The 20280-nt window shown below is 42.9% G+C and overlaps 1 protein-coding gene and 1 long non-coding RNA gene across 2 annotated transcripts in view; both read right to left on the bottom strand.

Annotated features, from left to right (window-relative positions):
• Window positions 1-1761: 1761 nt before the first annotated feature.
• Window positions 1762-7224, bottom strand: LOC143285848 (uncharacterized). Its single transcript, XM_076593280.1, has 4 exons — window positions 7029-7224; window positions 5410-5484; window positions 4429-4519; window positions 1762-3557 (listed from the first exon to the last, which is right to left on the bottom strand). The coding sequence occupies exons 1-4, from the start codon at window positions 7187-7189 to the stop codon at window positions 3081-3083; spliced, it is 804 nt and encodes a 267-aa protein (XP_076449395.1). The 5' UTR covers window positions 7190-7224; the 3' UTR covers window positions 1762-3080.
• An 8562-nt stretch (window positions 7225-15786) lies between these two features.
• Window positions 15787-20280, bottom strand: part of LOC143285630 (uncharacterized) — an 8869-nt gene continuing 4375 nt past the window's right edge. The window contains exons 2-3 of the long non-coding RNA XR_013055710.1: window positions 17963-18029; window positions 15787-15947 (exon numbers count right to left, since the gene is read on the bottom strand). This is a non-coding gene — a long non-coding RNA (uncharacterized LOC143285630). The remainder of the gene's footprint in view (window positions 15948-17962; window positions 18030-20280) is intronic.

The raw sequence follows: 20280 nt of genomic DNA, 5'->3' as shown, positions 1-20280 counted from the left end.
TAGTCACAGAGCGGAAACTATCACCATGTTCTTCCAACAGCACCCCATGAATTTGCTGACACTGAAAACATTGACAGGACTCACCCCAAGCATTGAAGTGGAGGGTATCAAAAATGAGGTCACCATGACAGCAGGGCATAAAGACACAGAATTTGGGACTTCTTTGTTTATATTGATGATGAAGAATGAGGAGGAGGAGGAGGTGGATGCTACTATGGAGGTCCAATTTGGTTTGGGATTACATGATGGCTGCACTCAATGCTTCCTGTCAAAATGATATCCCGGCGTCAACTAAGCCTGAGAGATACAGACGCTTGCAGTGTTGGTCAGGAAATTTGAGCAATACACCCAAAGACGCATCCATGAAGTGGATGATACTCGACTGTGTGGTCCCTGTCCCCCCATTTAAGCCAGTAGCACACTCAACTCTGGGTAGGAGCCAGATGTGGGCTGAAAACCCCACCTCCGCTGGGATTTGAACCTGCATCCTCCCAGCTGTCAGTCTGTGATGCTAACCACTTTGCCACTGCGGCTGGTCACCCCTGTTGGATTTTACCCTGGGGTCAATCTGGGCTGGCCTCAAATGACCTTGGGGTTATTTGTGGTGAGTCAAGATCAAACCTCCAATGTTGGTAATTTAGCCCCCTTTCTATGGGTTTAATCAAACTATTAAAGAAGGAAGAGGGCTAAGCTTTGCTGACCCCACCCCTCCCGCTCCATTATAACTTAAAGGAAGCAAACATGTGGGAGTTCTACTTTGATAGCCTGTATTGATTCTGAGTGGGCCAAATTAACTGCTGGGGGTCGTTTTAAGTGAGCTTAAAATGAACCCAGTATCACTAACGAGATGGGGAAAAACACAACCAGGAGGAGTCAGTTGCGAGTTGTTTATCCCCAGGGGGTCATTCCAGATCAGTCTGCATAGACCACGGGATTAATAATAATGGTACTTATACAGCGCTGAATCTTGTGCAGAGACAAATCTAAGCGCTTTCGCACCAGTCATTCTCATGCACGCGTAACTCTAAAACTGGAGAAACTAAAGACAAGGAAGAGGCAGGGAAGGGAGCTATTTTGGGAAGAGGTGGGTTTTAAGGCCAGACTTGAAAGAGCTGAGTGTGGAGACTTGACGAAGCGAAAGAGGAAGTTCATTCCAATTGCAAGGTCCAGAGACAGAGAAAGAACGGCAGCCAACAGTCGAGAGTTTGAATCTGGGTATGTGTAAGTGGAGTGGATCCGAAGCTGATCGTAGTGAGCAAGATTAATCTGGGCTAGCCAGATTTGACCCTTGAGTAAAAATCCAACATGGGTATGGAATGCAGTGCCGTGTCTGAAACCAATGCAGGCTGTCCAGAATGATGACTGTTGTGTTCAGGAATCCATGCAGTCAGTTTGACAGGGAGGTGGAACCAGTAGGATAACTGTTCTGCTGTTCTATATAGGACGAGCGTATCTCTACCTTGACTGGATAGGATACACTTGAAAATGTTCAGTTTCAATCAGAATTTTCAAATGATTCATGAATATTTTGCAAACTGGAGAGATTAAAAAAAAAAAAGAAAAGAAAAAGACTCGTGTGTGCATGCATGCATGAGTATGTTTGTGTGCACGTGTGTACGAGTGAGTGTGCGGTGTGTTTTGCACATGCATGCATGCCTCGAGTGTGTGAGTGAGAATGTGGGCATTCATGTGTGAGAGCATGTGCTTCTCTCATTCAATGCATGTATGAGAGACAAATAAACGATAAAACTGAGCGTTCACTAAAATTGCCAACATATGTAATAACACTTCCTTCCCTTGCTTCTGCAGTTTCGAACTGCTGATCTTCAAGTGAATCACACTGTAAGGCATGGGGTGAATGCCACTGTAAGGGGATGAACAACAGCAACAAACAAGCAGAAAGCAACAGACTCTGACTTGAGTTCACGTTAAACTGAACTTTGTTCAGGCCTCATGAAAAGACATTTCATATACAGGACAGAAAACTGCTGTCGGAGGCAAGACTGCAGTGTAGGCAGCACAAAATGTATGTACACAGCACCCAACACATTATCACTTTCTCATTTTCGTCATCAATGTAATAGTAAAACTATGAAGCCAAATCTAACCCAGCTTTCTGCAGAATAAAGCAAAAGAAACTACATAAAAGAAAATTGGAATATACACAAAGGGATCGTAAATAAGAACATTGAACTTCAAAACAATTCTTACCTTCATACCCAGAGAAGCTGTTTGTGATACTGATGATGACGATGTTGGTGAGAAGATAAAAATAACAATGATGCTGATGGTTACAGTGGTTATGATAGCATTACTTACTTCCGGGAGGTTATTGGCCATAGCTACTTTCGTTTTCTCCACATAGGCGGATAGTAGTTTGCACAGGACAGGAATGTCAGACCCCTGCTGAAGTCTGCACTAGTGGGTCACAGTTAAGTATGTATAATTAAAAACAATAATTCAGTGTGATCTGATTCACTTTCTTTTTTTAAAAGTGCATTTGTATAATTCTCCAAGGTACTGTTCTTTTTTTTTTCTTCTTTTTTTTAAAGTTCTTTTGGATAGTAAATGAAAGTTTCATCATCATGTGGTCTATGCATGTACACATCATGTTTTACTTGTTTTGATTTCATGTTAGTCTAAGGTAGTGTATGTGCCTTGTTAATTGTTATGTTTATAGTATGTGTATTGTAAATGACAAGAATAAAAATATTTAGGAAAAGAATACCAATTTGCAAATAAATTGCCACACATACACACACACATGCAAGATGAGTGTCCTGTAACCTTGGTCCCCCTCCCAAACATGTGTGCATACACACAGATCTCACATCATGCACACACACCCAGTTGACAAAGGAGACAAAGTTACTGAACAAGTGGAGAAGAAAAAGATGAACACACACAAAAATACACACACACACACTCATACACATGCACACCATTTAACATCAAAGAATAACAAAAAACCCAAAAAAAACCTTAATGAAATGAACGATAAACAAACAAAAACCCACCAAACCTCCCCAGCCAAGCACCACACAACCTTAACACACTTCTCTATCTTTCTTTTCCCCCCATCATTTATTTCCCACAACCATCATGGCGTCGATGAGATCCCCTCCGCACTGTCTCAATGCACGCACCGCCACGTTCCTCTCCACCCCCATCTGTCGCATGAGCACATCAATGTCCTTGGGAACCAATCCTGATGCGTCTTCCATCCGTTCCCCTAACACCTGGAACACCGCTCCGGAACCCACTGCCGACCTGATGCTATCGGCGCCCAGTTGCTTCCCTTTGTGGATGACACGCATGTTGTCAGGCAGGCAGGCCAAGAAGGAGGATAGCTTGGAAAAGATGGTCGGAGAGTCCCATGCATCACACACCTTGAACTTGTGCTTCTGTTTGTTGTAGCGGACAGTGACGTCTACCCCTGGGAGCATGGCGTCGTTTGGTTCCGGATCTGAGGAGTCGCTGTTCTTGGGTGGCTGAGGTTTGGTTTCTTGTTTGGGTGATGCTGCTGCTGCCGTTGTGGTCAGATCGTTGGCAGCTTTCTGCCCATCACACCAATGGCAAAATTTCATGAGAACAAGGTTTTCTCTTGCTTTGTACTGTTATCATACCGTAAGCGTATGCATGCGTTCCCACACATAACGATGGCATATATACATGAACACACACATACACATATGAATGCTTTCACATGTATCTAAAACAAAGGACATATGTGTCCATGTGTCAACATGCACACACATGCGTGTACCCACACATGCACAAACACATAAGCGAATAAAAGCGTGCTTCTGTCTATGCCGTCTACACAGTGAATAATCAACATGGGAATTAACTTTCTCTCCTCTAACAAAAGCACACAACTTCCAGCTAAGGCTGCTTTTGCATTTCAAATAAACTTTTGCACAGGTAAAAAAATTTACAAAGGCACATATACCCAGTTTTAGGTCCACTTTTTCTCTGTGCCTTGTGTTTATCTGTGTGCAGATTGATGGGGAACTGAACATATGATTGGCTTAAGTTGTATATCTTTTGTATTATTTCATGAAATAAATGTTTCTGTGCTTTTTCATTTGAATGTATTTGTGTTGTTGGTTTTTTTTTTTTTTTTTTTATTTTTTTTAGTTAAAATATCATTGAATATATCACCAGGCTTATTGTTCTCTTTCATGTATGGGACAATGTGCAAGAAACTTCAATTGCATGTTCACACTTTTACTATACAGTGCTGTGATGCTGATGAATAAATAGACTGACTACATACACAAAACAGGCATGCACTTGCTTTCTTACTCATATCTATCTATCTATTCATCTACCTATCTATCTATGTCTATGTATCTATCTACACACACACACACACATACACGCTCCCTACCATTTCATATAGTGCACACGCATCATCATACTGACCTGAAAATTGATGACTGGTCGAGCAGTGGGCTTTATGTGCTGTATCACTCTGTACACTGTTCTGTCTCCTTCCCCTGATTCTCTTTCAACTCTGAGAAATTCCAGAAATTGATATCACTGTTATCATCATCATCTGATCATAATAAAATGACCTCCCATCTCCTTCCCCTATTTCTCTTTCAAGTCTGAGAAATTCAAGAAACTGATATCGTTGTTATCATCATCATTATGATTATCATCATTATCATCATAAAATGACCTGTATTGTGCCCAAAACTATACGAGCCATAGAAAATACAAAGGAACAACAACAACAACAAAAACCCAACCTCAGTGAACCTTTATTTTGTGTATCAAATAAGTTTCAGTTTCAGTAGCTCAAGGAGGCGTCACTGCGTTCGGAAAAATCCATATACGCTACACCACATCTCCCAAGCAGATGCCTGACCAGCAGCGTAACCCAATGCGCTTTGTCAGGCTTTGAGAAAAAAAAAAGAGATAAAAATGTTAAGACTCTCTGTCTTTTTTGTACTGTTCATTCATTATATCTATGTTCAGTATGAAATATTGAATGTAGTCATGCTTTAAAGAAACAAAACAAAATTTTAAATACATGACCAAAAACAAAACAAAAAATCACCCCCCCCCCAACCCCACCCCCCAAAAAGCCAATGACAGTAAGAGAAAAAAACTGAAACAGAAAATGAACACAACTGAACATCTCATGTGCAACAAATCAATTCTGGTTCAACAGGTCTATATAAACAACAACAACAAAAACAAAACAAAAAAACACCAACCAAAAACAACAACAACAAAACAAAAACAAAAAAAAGTACCAAGGCAAAATATGTATTTCTGGAAATGAAAGTTTCTTAGGTCACCAAAAAATAAATAAAATTCAGCATGTGACACAGGATTACAATATTCAACTGAATGCAAAATAGCAACAATAGTTGTAAACTTGGAAAATCCACTTACTGTTCTTGACTTTTGCTTTGGGGCTGGCAATTTTTCTTATGCAATGGCCAATGCTTTGCAAAACATGTCTTTGAACTGTTGTGAACAGAAAAATAATAAATAAAATTAAATAAAACCTCATGATATTACAGGTTTTACAGACAAATGTGTATACATACCTCTCCCCCAACTCTTGCACACATACAAAAACATTGCAAGGACAACCTTAAATGTCTCAATAATTAGAAGAAAGGGACTTTTATTATTGTTACTGTTTTCTTCTTTGAATGATCAGCTTTTAGTTGTAGACAGGAAGCACATCTACACATCAGGCATAACACTTTTCAGTTTTTTTCTCCGCTTAAAGAAAATACTTCATTGCATAACTGTATGAAAAATATTTTTTTCAATAAAACAATTGGTATAGGACAACAAACAAAATTGTTTTGATATCATTCACACCCTAACCAGCAATTCAAATAACTGACAATTGATTTCGTTATCCAAAACACATGGAACTGGCCTAAGGGAAGCAATTGTAACCTGTGATCAAGCAATTAGCTAAACGTGATTGCTTCCCCTGAATCATGCATGACATGCCTCCTCAAACTGTCAAAGTGCTGAGGACGTACGAGATATTTGGATGGATAAATAATCATTTATAATAATGATACACAATACAGCATAATGACTTGAAATTTTGTTTTATGGACAAATCTGCAAGATATATAAAGACTGGATAAAAGAAATGCAACATAAAAACAAATCCTCTGGGGTGAACAAATTTGTGCGAAGAAAAAAAAGAAAAAAAAAGAAAGAAAAAAAAAAAGAAAGAAAAAAAAAATCAAATGAATTAAACTGGTAACGTTCATATTACCATTGATTTGAGTCCCCCCTCCCCCACTTTGTTTGTGTGTGTGTGTGTGTGTGTGTGTGTGTGTGTGTGTGTGTGTGTGTGTGTGTGTGTGTGTGTGTGTGTGTGTGTGTGTGTGTGTGTTGTTCGTTGCAGCTTTTTTGGTAAAACATGCCAGAAAAACTGAGAAAGGGAGCACACTGATATGTGTATAAGTGTATGTGTGTGTGTGTGTGTGTGTGTGTGTGTGTGTGTGTGTGTGTGTAGGGCTCAACACAGTGTATCATAACAGATATCTGTGTTGTACAAAGTTCTGATTAATTGTAAACTGCCTGGGTCAAAACTGCTGAAAAAGATGCCATGGAGAAAAAACTGAGGTGTGAAGGTAGGGACACTGCATATGGGCTACAACCATCATCATCTCTAACCCTTGTCACCCTCATGACTTATTGTATTATATCACTGTTATATCATTATTACTCACATCCATTGGCATTACATATTTGTGAAAATCAGGCCGTGTTCTCAGAGAGAGAGAGAGAGATTGAGAGATTCATTATTATGGTTATTGTTACTGTTATAATAACAAGAATAATCATTATTAATAATGTCATATTATTATTAACATTATCATTATGTTAATTATCATGAGTACTATTTTACGATAACTGTAAATTATACATATACATAATTATATATAAATATGATTATCATTACATGTGCAACACAGATTTCAACTACGCCTTATAAGAAAAAAAAAAACAGATTTTCACCGCGGAAGACTCACCAATAGAAGGCTGCATGACACCTAGTACAGCATTTCATCATTCGTTGCATCTGACCACACTTCAGACATGATGGTTGTGAGTCCAGTAAAACTGAGTCTGGGGCAGTGTTGTTGTTGTCGTCGCAATCATCGTCATCAAATATCGCTTTGTCGCTCGCCATTTTGGTCGTCCGGCGCAACCACAGTGTAGCAGAAAATGGACGCAACACAGTTAATGGGAGGTAACGCACTATATATTTTGATTTGATTTGTTGCAATGAGCCCCCTTGAATCTCTCTCTCTCTCTCTCTCTCTCTCTCTCTCTCTCTCTCTCTGAGACCACGACCTAATTTTCACAAATATGCAGCGTCAATGGATGTGAGTAATAAGAACAAGTAATTAAAAATCTTTGAATCTAGTTGGCTAAAGAAGATAATTTAAGTGTTTTCACCTTGTTTACTTGCTTTTCCGATATTCTTATTTATTTATTCACTGGCTAGTTTTTGAAGCTAGCTGCCTGTGGCCAAAGAAAACAAAGTGCGGACGGAGGTAGACAGCGGGTGTCTGATTTAGTCTGTCCAGCGTAACATAATTCACAAAGAACTTGGACTACATGTCTTCTTCTTCAGCGGCCCCAACACATGACTTTCAGATCCAGTTCAGTGGCAAGAAACTAAAAATCAGTTTTGTGCCGTAGTGTCCACAAATCCAAGATTTTGGGGTGCAGATACACATATACCGATTCCGGCGTGTCATGACAAATTTGAACGGGTTTCGCTTTTCGTACTGCACTTTAGAGACTGACAAGGAAAATATCGTCTCCCCGGGCGGTCCTCATCCACGTGTCTTCAATCACCGATATGTGTGACGGGACATTAAACAAAAATTCCTTCCATTCATCCACGTGCTGTTTCCTTCTTTTGTGTTATAACCGCCCGGCCGGACTGGTTGAAACGTCAGTTGTAGGGTATAGCACTAATATACTCCCTGCCCTATCCCCTTCTTCCCTGACTTACAGTACCTTCCCCCCCTCCCTGGTCCATGCTCGAGTCTACCTCACTTCCCCCTTGGTCAAGTTACCTTCCCCCGCCCCCAGCTGTACTCTTCCTCCCTTCCGCCCAACTTGAGCTACATTCACCAACCCGAGAAAGGAGAAAGTTGGAAGAATGGTTAAGACGCTCAGCTGCCAATACATTGAGTCCGTTCGAATCCCGCGTCTCTCGCCCTTTCTCCCAAGTTTGACTGGAAAATCAATTTGAGCGTCTAGTCATTCGGACCGTCCGATAAACCGAGGTCCCGTGCCAGTGCACAGCAGCCGCACGCACTTGGCGCACTGGAAAAGAACCCATGGCAACGAGAGTGTTGTCCTCTGGCAAAATTATGTAGAAGAAATCCACTGACTGATAGATACACAATCATATAAGCAAGCACTCAAGGCCAGCTGACTAAGCGCGTTGGATTACGCTGCAGGTCAGGCATTTGCCGAGCAGACGTGGTGTAGCGTATATGGATTTCGTCCAGACGCAGTGACACCTCAGTCCTTGAGAGACTGATACTGAAAACTGAAACTCACTAACCCGGTCTCTCCTTTTCCTGTTTTCCACCTAGGTTACCTTTCCTAACCCCATACTCCCCTCCACCCCCCTCACCCTCTACGTTACCTTCACCAACCCCCTGCTCTACGTCCATTCCCCTTATGGTTACCTTTCTTTGTACTGGTGCCCATATAATCCCAGACAGGTTGAAACCCTCAGTTGGGAATCATCTGCACATAGGTCTACTGTGCGAGGATCCTGGTTAATTCCATCTCTCTCTCTCTCTCTCTCTCTCTCTCTCTTTCACACACACACACACACACACACACACACACACACACTTACAGACAGATAGACAGACAGATAGGCAGAGGCACAGACAGACAGACTGGCCGGCAAACAGACAGGAAAACAGTCAGACAGACAGACAGACACACACACACACACACACATACACACACACACACACACACACACACACATGCATGCCAGAAACAAAAACTGCACAATTTGTTTGGGTGTTGTACTTTTATTATTTACATCAGCAGGGTTATGGCACATATGCAGCAGTAGCAAACGTTTGCGGAACATGCATCGCTCCAAAAACAAAGGCTTGGTTAATTGATATGCCGGGTTAAGGCACTTGCATTACAGCAAGCGAAGATGACGATGAATATAATCTGCATTTACAGCCACAGTTCTCATAAATCCATTCCGCAGAATAGTTTACTTGAACCAAGTAAACACCAAGGAATGTTTGGTGGACACGAGTATGTATTGAAGCGATTAATAACACACACAAAAAAATCTAAAACACGAGAACTATGTGAGAAAAAATCATCAAAAAAAAACATACACAACAACAACAACAGCAGCAGCAGCAACAACTACAACAAAGTACTCGTCATCCCTCTGTTCGGATCATAAGCATGTTCAAAGTTCGGGTAGGGGGAGGGGGAGGGGGGAGTCAGTCAGTCTGCCATTTTGTTCAATCAAACTATCAAACAAAGAATTTCCTACAAATTTTGAAAAGGCAGAAAACATTTGCAGAATTGTTTTCTGAATCCATGAGCGTGTGCGGGCGTATTCTCCAGCAACAGGAAGCACAGAATTTTAATGATGAAGACGGAAAAGATAATGTACAAAGATCCAGTCCCAGATAACAATCATAACATCAATGCTCCATTGACTAACTGAAATACGGAATGTTTTATTTTATCTTCCCAGAAAAAGTCATCAGTTGCACTGGACGGAAATTCCAAGCTTTTAGGCCTACCAGATAAACGGATTGTATTGCTGCGTAACATCTTTCAATAATGCTGAAGTCAAGATGTTGTTCTAACAATATGGAAACAATCAATTGTTGTTCCAAGTCCGAAGCAAGGAAACACTAAAAGCGATAAGAAAGGTTTTTGACCAGCCGCTTTATTGAAATCTCATGTCAGAAAACGCGTGGAAAAATTACATCACGAAGATTATATCATTTTTGCTGTGAAAATAGAATAGTAGTACACAACTAAGCAGGATTTCAGAAACGAAAATCTGCAGACGATCATTTTGTTAAACTTAATCATCGTATAGAGTATCATTTTGCAAAAAGAAAATTATACTTGTTACTTTTTTTCGACATAAAGAAGGCTTACGATCAAGTAATGACATGTAATATTTATCATACAAATTAAAGAGCACAGGCTTGTCAGGGCACTTCTACTATTGCATCAAAAGTTTCTCTCGAGTAAAAGGAGCATGCAGGTTCGTACAAGATATATATATATATATATATATATATATATATATATATATATATATATATACAGAGAGAGAGAGAGAGAGAGAGAGAGAGGAGAAAGTTTCCTTAAATTCGAATTTTAACAACGCACAGACAGACCAATGTAGATGTGTTTACCCCAAGGATCAGTGTAAGTGCCCATCTTATTTAATAATTTTTCTTGATGATCTTTCTAACCATGCATCTCACTCAATGGTACTTGTACAATATTCGGATGAGAAGTGCACTTGGGTGAATGTAGCTGTGAGACGAAGTACACCAAAAAGACAATTAAATCATATCAAAATGATATACCAAACACAGCTAGACAGACTGAGCAAGTACATTTTGGAAAAATGGATTGACCATCTCCTCAGAAAAGAAACACATTGCAATGTAACGGATTTTTTTTTTCAGCGTGAATATGTTGACCTGTGTGGTATTCAACTGGCATTTCATTCAAATCACAAAGTAAAATACACATTTGAATTTCCATTTCTGAACTAAACCCTCACCGGCTTTTTACTTCTTACCTTGATTGTTGACATTGTCACGCAATCAATCTACACTTGATATCAATATAAATAAACACATAATCAGTTCAAAAATTGCAAAGGAAAAGCTCAGTCTTAAAAAAAAAAAAAAAAAAAAAAAAAAAAAGAAAGAAAAAAGAGAGAATGTTCGTTTCTTTTTTCAAAACTCACCCAAACAATATCTTCAGAGCACTACGAAAAAAAAAATGTTCGTTTGTCTTTTACAAAATTCACCCAAACAATAACTTCAGAGCAGCAATGACTGGAACAAGAAAAAATTAACCGAGTTGAGCAAACCGGAACTAGCATACACAGCAAATAAAACAACCTTATGACATCACATTACAACATCGGCTGGGAACCTTTTGTTCTTACGTGAAATAATGTTCCCATTCTCCAGTGGACAAAACAAATATTCACACGCACAAAAGACACAGTATGAAAAAGCGTCACCAACTGACAACTGACAAAACATGTATAAGCGTTTTGTTCCATGCACTTTTCAATTATGGCAGCAATTAAGATGAACCTCCGACATTGTAATCGGAAAATGAATTCATGAAATACTAAGAAACAGTATTATTTCTCGGAGTATTCATCACTTCAAAGCTTACCTGGAATAACAATACTGAGTCGAGTATATAATTCATAAAGCAAGGAAGCGTATCAATTTACTATAAAATCACCAATAAACAATGCTGGGGGCAAGATACAGCGGTTTTTCAATACTTATCAACATTTCTTATTTGTTCTAAACCATTAAATGACCCAGAAGTGTTTTTCAGTGCACCAAAGAACCTTCTAAAAATTGCAAAGCATACACTGCCAGGCGTATCGGCTTGCTCTTGGTATTCCATTCCATATACCAAGATTTGGGTAATAGGAAAAGTAGGAGAATTACCCTTGGATAAGTACCGTGTGAAATACGTAGTCAGAAGTAGCACCACTGATAATTTTGTTGCGGGGGAAGTAAAGCTTAAATCTGATGTCCAAAACGATTAAAAGGATATATGCTCATTTACAACTGTTAGGATGTTTACCTCAGAACTTGAAGTTAAAACGGGTATTTGTCCAGATCAGGTTGATGTTCACCAAAAATATGCACCTTGTCCACCTTGGGAACAAAATAAAACTTCAGTTGATGTTGATATATGCATACTGCTTCTTGGAAGGACGACAACCCAAACATCATTACTGCTGTAAGATCACATATTCAAACTACTTACCCCAGTCATCTGAAGGTATATATACTGATGGATCACTTCTCGGTAATCAACAAGCTGGTGCTGCTTTTGTTATGCCAGCACTTGAGGCCGGAAAAAGCTCGCGCGTTGCACGACGCAAAGGCGGCAAAATCCAAACTCAGAAAGGCTGTTTTTATAACAAACAACCAACAACAAAACAGTTTGCGAATGTTACCAAAAATAATGTTCTGATATGTTTCAAAGCGTTTTAGCACCAGAACTGAAACTGGGCGGAGTGTGTGTGTGTGTGTGTGTGGGGGGGGGGGGGGGGGGGGGGGGGGCGAGGAGGGGTGGAGTTTCAATCATGTTACCCATTTAATGTCAGGTCAGGGGCATAGCCCTTGCTACTGGTACCATGTAACCCAGTACTACCTGCCGCATGTGAAAATCTCCCACCGACGGACCAGGCGGAGGAGGAAACCTTTCCCAACGGCTGTGAAGGCGGAAGAGGATGACCAAAGGGCAGGGGGAGCTCTTATCTTTGGCTGGAAGTCCCCCTAGGAGACGGAGCTCCGAAGAAAGAACCTGCACCTGCCGAGGCCGTCCTACACGTGGCAGTATCTGCACCTGTGGGACTGCGAGCGTCGGTAGGCGAGAGAGTGGGGAAGGGACTGCACAACTCCTCCTCACTAAAAAAAAAGTCAACTGTGATGGTCAGGCAACCAGGCTAATGTCAGAACGACGAGCTAGCCCTTCAGCACCCAGCTTTCCCAAGCCCTGTGGCGATGGAGAAGTGTTAACGGGGGCAGGCAGAGGATGCTGCTGGCAGTTCCTAGTCACGACTCTGCACGCAGGCGGCTGTGGGGTGATGGTCGTCCGCTGTAGACTGGGGCAGATGCGGCGCCCGTATCCTCCCACAGTGTCAGAGCAGCCCTTTTTAGGGACAGCACTGCTCTCCCCACATGGGGAAGGGGAGATAAAAGGATCCCCAAACAAATCCTGCCTCACCTAGTACCTAGTAGGAAACCGCACCTACTTGGACATCCAACAATAGCGGTCAAAAACAACAGAAGAAAAGAACCAGGAGTCATGCCTTGACTCTGGGTGCCTGGAATGTTCGCATCCTTTCATACAGAGACGACAGACCAGTAAGACGCACAGCGCTCATTGCTAGAATGCTTGATCGCTACCAGGTGGACATAGCAGCCCTGAGCGAAACCAGGTTTGCGGGTGAAACCCAGCTGGAGGAAGTTGGAGGGGGCTACACCTTCTACTGCACTGGGAAGCCAGATGGCACCCCAAGAACCTCAGGCTTTGCCATACGAACCAAACTTGCACGACAGCTTGACAGCCTTCAACGTGGGATAAACGACAGGCTGTTGACCCTGCGTCTGAAGCTGTCCAAGGATCGCTTCGCCACAGTCATCAGCTGCTATGCCCCGACGATGACCAACCCTGATGACATCAAAGAAGCTTTCTACGAGGAGCTCAGCCGCACCATTTCAGCGGTAGACAGAAAGGACAGGCTGATCATCCTTGGGGATTTCAATGCCCGCGTCGGCGTGGACTTCTCCTCGTGGCCAAAAGTCCTAGGACAGCACAGCACTGGCAAGTGCAACTCCAACGGACTGCTTTTGCTCTCACTCTGTGCGCAGCATGGACTGACCATAACCAACACCCTCTTCCAACAAGCGGACAAGTACAAGAACACACGGATGCATCCCCGCTCCAAACAATGGCACATGCTGGACTATGTGATTGTCCAGCAGAGGGACAGAGGTGATGTTTCTATTACACGCTGCATGTGAGGAGCAGTCTGTTGGTCGGACCATCGCCTGGTACGCAGCAAGATGAACATCAGACTTGCACGCAAGCTCCAACCAGCCAGGCAGAAACCCCCTAGGAAACTGAACATCTACCACCTACCTATCACCAAGGACGTGCTGAAGCAGCAAATCCAAGTAGCTCTCCAAGAAATTCCTGCATCGACTGATGTAGAAGAGGTATGGAGCACCTTTAGAGATGCTGTGTACACAGCAGCAGCTGACATACTCGGCTTTGTACAGAGGAGCCACAAAGACTGGTTTGACGAGAACGACTCTGGAATCTCCAAGCTCCTGAACACACTGCATATACGGCATCAGGATCACATTTCCGATAAAGACTGCCAGAGGAAGGAGAAACAGTTCTTGCAAACCAAGCAACACGTACAGAAGAGGCTGCGTGAGATGAAGAACACCTGGTGGGATAGAAAGTCCGAAGAGCTTCAGTCCACTGCTGATGCTCACGACATGAAGACCTTCCATGATGGTCTCCGAGCTGTGTATGGGCCGAGAGTTACAGGATCAACCCCTGTCCAAGACTCGGACCAGACCACCCTCCTGACAGACAAGACATCCTTGCCCGCGCGCTGGGCAGAGCACTTCAACACCCTCCTCAACAGGGACTCGTCCGTATCTGACAAGGCAATTGCAGTCCTCCCACAGCTACCAGTCAGTGACTCGCTAGCTGCCCCTCCCACCAAGGCCGAGACCCAGAAGGTCCTGAAGCTGACAACGTCAGGAAAAGCACCAGGAGCGGATGGAATCCAGGCTGACATTTACAAGTATGGAGGCGAGGCGCTGACAGACAAGCTGACCGCCCTGTTCCAGTCTATCTGGGAGAGAGGGGAGGTCCACCAGGATTTCAAGGATGCTTCTATTGTCCACATTTACAAATGGAAGGGAGACAAAACATCCTGCGATAACCACCGTGGAATCAAACAATAACTTCAGAGCAGCTATGACTGGAACAAGAAAAAATTAACCGAGTTGAGCAAACCGGAACTAGCATACACAGCAAATAAAACAACCTTATGACATCACATTACAACATCGGCTGGGAACCTTTTGTTCTTACGTGAAATAATGTTCCCATTCTCCAGTGGACAAAACAAATATTCACACGCACAAAAGACACAGTATGAAAAAGCGTCACCAACTGACAACTGACAAAACATGTATAAGCGTTTTGTTCCATGCACTTTTCAATTATGGCAGTCAGTCTTTTGGTTTGGTAAAACAAACCTCAAAATAAAGTTCTAGCCAGCACTTCTCTGTGCAGGTCCAGTGCCCTGCTGTGGCTCGTTGCAGCACAGATCGTACAGACCAGACACTGAGGTCTTCTGGATCTTCCGACTTCAAGTGGAATAGAAAACGTCTTTGTGGTCGTTCTTCAACGAGAGGCTCTTGCTCCTCATTTTTCTCTTCTTCTTCGTTGCCTCCTCTTTTCGCTGCAGTCTCACATACCATGGACATCATTGCTGGCAACGAAAGGCACTGTTCAAAGAAGCGTATCCCCCGTAACCGTATTCACGTAACTGTATCCCATTTCAAATAGTAAAGAGTGGTAACTCTCTCCATTCACCCTTGGTGAGCCCCATCAGTCCCGTGTAATGATTTTTTAACATACAGGAAGCCGTGGAGAAGTCAATGATGAGTGTCTGCCCTTGTGCCTGGCACGTGTGTGAAAGGCTTCCTTTGAGCGCTGAAGGTATCGTGCCGAACATACTTCTCAGATAAGACGTTCTCACCAATGTACAGTCCACACTTGGATGTCAGGGACTGATATGTCCCCTCCCTCCCTCCCCTACCTCCCCACTCCTTCCTTCCACAAAGCCCTGGCACACATTGTCAGTCATGTTTCAAGCCACAATTTTCACTCCCCCCCTTTCTCCCACCCCTCCCCCCCGCAGAAATCCACATCGGGAAGTAGCTCTGTCTATGGCTGCTGGCCACACACAGGACAGTTGTGGACGCCTGCTCTGAGGAGACAGATCCGACAGAAGCGGTGAGAACAGGGCAACAGCACTTGGTAAGGCACGGTACAGCAACGTTGGCACCACAGGTAATGCTGGCGGACGTTACGTTGGCGCAACCGCTCTGCAACAGAAAAGAAATCGCGTCAGATATCGTTTTTGTTGTTGTTGTTATTTTTTCTCAAGTGTGAAAACAAAATGAGACTATGTAATAATCCCGATTCGGTTGTGTGTGTGTGTGTGTGTGTGTGTGTGTGTGTGTGTGTGTGTGTGTGTGTGTGTGTGTGTGTGTGTGTGTGTGTGTGTGTGTGTGTGTGTGTGTGTGTGTGTGTGTGTGTGTGTGTGTATGTGTGTGCTTGCGTGTGTGTGTGTGTGTGTGTGTGTGTGTGTGTGTGTGTGCGTGCGTGCGTGTGCGTGTGTGTGCGTGTACGTGTGTGTGTCCGCCCGTGGTAAACTTTAACAAATTCGTGATAGTGATTATCGTGTACAGTGCGCCCGCCGGATGTTGTGGTTAAGACAGAGCTTTGAAAGATCTGCTCTGACCCTAAAACAGTGAAATGCCGCTCCACGTTCCAGCACACAAATTTCAGTTTTGGTAAATACTCGTTTAAGATGGTGAGCGGAAACATAATTTGGATCGATAGGTCTATAACATGTGAGTAATGATGGAACCCCCCCCCCACCCCCCTACTTTCCCGATATACGCGTTTTCGGTTTCGTTTTCGTTCTGTTTCCTCGTGGACTGTAAGTGAGTCGTCTTGACCTGTTCTCGATTTAGTCATGTTAGGATATGTGAGGGTCAACAAAGATGGCGTAGCGAACGGAAGTTGATAATTCAAAATTGGAATACCCCCGAAAACGGAGTATAGCTGCCTACATGGCGGGGGTAATAACTGTCATACACGTAAAAGCCCACTCGTGTACAAACTAGCGAACGTGGGAGTTGCAGCCCACGAACGAAGAAGAAGAAGAATAAGAAGAAAATTGGAATCATTAATGTTAACCATGTTGAATTTTATCGACCTTACCTGGACCGGACACGTTTACAGGTATGTTTTGCTGTCAAACATAACCAGGGACTGGAACCTCTGGACCCTGACAGAAACAGCCCAAAGACAGAAAGACAGAAAAAAAAACAGAGAGACCACACCAGCATCGGTACAGATCAGGCATGGACACTAAGGAGGAGATACAGCATACAGATGCACTGTCAGCATGAAGTGGCTAGAAGCAATACCAAACGCCAACCTGTGGGAAAGAACGAACCAGATTCCCATCAGCAAGGAAATCAGGAGGTGGGAGGGGTGCGGGGGCGGGTGTGTGCTAGTGTGTGGGGGGCGGGGGGGGGGGGCAGAGGGGGGGGGGGTGCAGTTGGACTGGCCACACCTTGCGCAAAACTCCAAACAACTTCACCAAACACCGGAGTGGAGCCCTCCTCAAGGTTGTTACCGTAATGTACACTTTGTTGTTGTTGTTGTTGTTGTTGTTGTTGCTGTTGTGGGTGTTGTTGTTGTTGTTGTTGCTGTTGTGGGTGTTGTTGTTGTTGTTGTTGCTGTTGTGGGTGTTGTTGTTGTTGTTGTTGCTGTTGTGGGTGTTGTTGTTGTTGTTGTTGCTGTTGTGGGTGTTGTTGTTGTTGTTGTTGCTGTTGCTGTTGTGGGTGTTGTTGGTGTTGTTGTTGTTGTTGTTGCTGTTGTGGGTGTTGTTGTTGTTGTTGTTGCTGTTGCTGTTGCTGTTGTGGGTGTTGTTGTTGTTGTTGTTGCTGTTGTGGGTGTTGTTGTTGTTGTTGTTGCTGTTGTGGGTGTTGTTGTTGTTGTTGTTGCTGTTGCTGTTGTGGGTGTTGTTGTTGTTGTTGTTGTTGTTGCTGTTGTGGGTGTTGTTGTTGTTGTTGTTGCTGTTGCTGTTGTGGGTGTTGTTGTTGTTGTTGTTGCTGTTGCTGTTGTGGGTGTTGTTGTTGTTGTTGTTGCTGTTGTGGGTGTTGTTGTTGTTGTTGTTGCTGTTGTGGGTGTTGTTGTTGTTGTTGTTGCTGTTGCTCAGTGCTGTTGTTGCTGTTGTTGTCGTCGTCGTCGTTATCGTCAATAAGCAATGCTGACGTGCAGTTAATAAGGGCTGTTTATTTCTGTGGAGAGGTCTCTCACTTACCTTCCATCAAGTCCTCTTCACATTGTGCATGTACATTCAGGGTCACACGTGGACGGAGATTCAAGCCCTGCGAACATACGTATTTCATTGGTCTGCGTCAGCATCTTGACACCATGAAAATGACTGTGTGTGTGTGCGTGTGTGTGTGTGTGTGTGTGTGTGTGTGTGTGTGTGTGTGTGTGTGTGTGTGTGTGCGGTGCGTGCGTGCGTGTGTGTATGTGTGTGTGTGTGTGTGTGTGTGTGTGTGTGAACGTGCAGTAAGGGTTGGGCGAAAGAGAGAATGAGCATACATTTAGTGTCACTTTGTTTCTTTTTTTTTCTTTTTTTTTATGCCAATCATTTATGTCACCTTCCCCAATCCCTCATTCCCCTCTCCCCAACAGTTCGGGTTGCGCGTCTTTTGCTTTGCGGTTTCCGCACACCCCACACTGACTTCCCACAGGGAGATGCGTGTCTTTACTTGAGCTGTAATTGCGAATATTTTGAACTAAAGCTTAAAAGACTCATTTGTAAGATACATCTAATTTAACCAATGAATCACACACACACACACACACACACACACACACACACACACACACAATCCACTGTCAATCAGATAACCTGGCATGAAAAATAAAACTGATGTGAGCTTGACAATTGCCTTCTACATTTACAAAGTATTGACGTTCTGGCCAAAACAAAGTACTATATGGTATATCCTGTTGAATGAAAATTTGACAAAATCAAATTTTTGTCATGCCCAACAGGCCATGTTGTGACCTTTACATTTGACCTCTGACCTTGTTTGTTTTCACGGATTTTGTTTTCACCATGACCAATCATTGTACCAAGTTTGCTGAAGATTATATACAGGTCCCCCGATCCTCTCTCTTGCATGCTGAAATGGATATCATATGGCAGGTTGTGACCTTGACCTTTAACCACTGATTTTGAATTTCTTAGGGATCATGCTGCACCCATATCCAGTCACAAGACGATGTTTGATTGAAATTCGACGCAAGATACGGTCTCTGTCAAGCTTTTTCTAGTTGGCCAAATAATGTCCTAGACCTTTGACCTCTCACCCTGCATATCATTATGATCATAGAGTGAAGGACTTTAAAGATCTTATTCATAGCTACCATACTGCCAAATTTGTTTTCTATTCAATTTGTAGTAACCGAGAAAATGCCAACGTTAACCACACACAAGAGGGGTTTTGGCCAAGTGGTAAAGCATCCGCCTAAGAAGCGAGAGAAGCTGCACGCACAGGTTCGAATCTCATAGTCGCCAGTATTCATTTCAAGATATTTCAGGTTCAGGTTCTGTTAATCGTGTGCTTGTGAATCGCTCAGTCAGGTTCCGATCAGTAGGATTCGCTCTGTACTGTTTCGCTATCCACATTTTTTAATCCTGTGTACTCACATAACCACAGACCCGTTTTCTGGAGACTTCAAACAGGTGAACAAAGGTTGCGGTTGCCCACCCACACTGTTCCCTCTCAGAATATGGAAGCATCTGCAAGAAAGGCTGGCACCATCACCATCTTCACAGCAGCCAGGGCCGGCACGTATCACGCCCTGCTCCGACGGAAAGGTGAAACGGACAAAGAATGAAACTCTCAAGAGGCCATTGAGGATGGCGGCACGATCACACAGTAGGCGGAACGGGAATAGGCTAATCGGACCTGCACCAGTGATTCAAAGGAAAATCAATTTTTGACTCAAAAGGGTTTCGCGCTGTTGGGCAGACGCCGATCTTTAAAAAAATTTTTTAAAGACAAAAAGTGTAACATTACAGTTTTTGGATGATCATGTTCATATGTCTTAATTGGGATAAATTCTTTTCTACACCTCGGAAGAGTTCCACAAGAAATGCTGGAGGAATACTTTTCTGCCCAAAGTACACACACCAAGATAAGAAAACTTTGTCACAGAAACAGGGTGACCAACTGAACTTTCACCTGAACATGAAATAGTTATCATATATTCACCAACTGTCAATGCATTGAAAATCGACTTTGACATTTCCTCAACATTCCCGACCATTTTTAGGAACTTTGTTGAATAAAACTTTGGCAGATTAAGTGCGCAACCTCGACCTCCTCCGCCTTTTACTTCTCTCTCTCTCTCTCTCTCTCTCTCTCTCTCTCTTCTCTCTGTCTCTCTCTCTCTCCCTCTCTCTGTGTACACCTGATGACCTGATATTCGGCGAAACTGATGGATATCCGGTATATATGAACTCTGCTGTTTATTGTATTCGTTATTGGTTTAAGTTATAAAAGATGGAAGAGTTTCGGTCACCTCATAAAGCCTATAAAAAGTTACAAGAATTAG

Source organism: Babylonia areolata, chromosome 9 (genome assembly GCF_041734735.1).
Source record: "Babylonia areolata isolate BAREFJ2019XMU chromosome 9, ASM4173473v1, whole genome shotgun sequence".
NCBI lineage: Eukaryota > Metazoa > Mollusca > Gastropoda > Neogastropoda > Buccinidae > Babylonia > Babylonia areolata.
Note: the sequence above shows the minus strand (reverse complement) of the source record. Positions and strands in the feature narration are given on the sequence as shown.

Coding starts and splice junctions, on each gene's coding strand:
- LOC143285848 (XM_076593280.1), bottom strand. CDS start 7,189: ATGGCGAGCGACAAAGCGATATTTGATGACGATGATTGCGACGACAAC. Junction 5,485..7,028: donor TGTCATGCAGCCTTCTATTG/GTGAGTCTTCCG, acceptor TGTTCACAACAG/TTCAAAGACATGTTTTGCAA. Junction 3,558..4,428: donor GACCAGTCATCAATTTTCAG/GTCAGTATGATG, acceptor TGTGATGGGCAG/AAAGCTGCCAACGATCTGAC.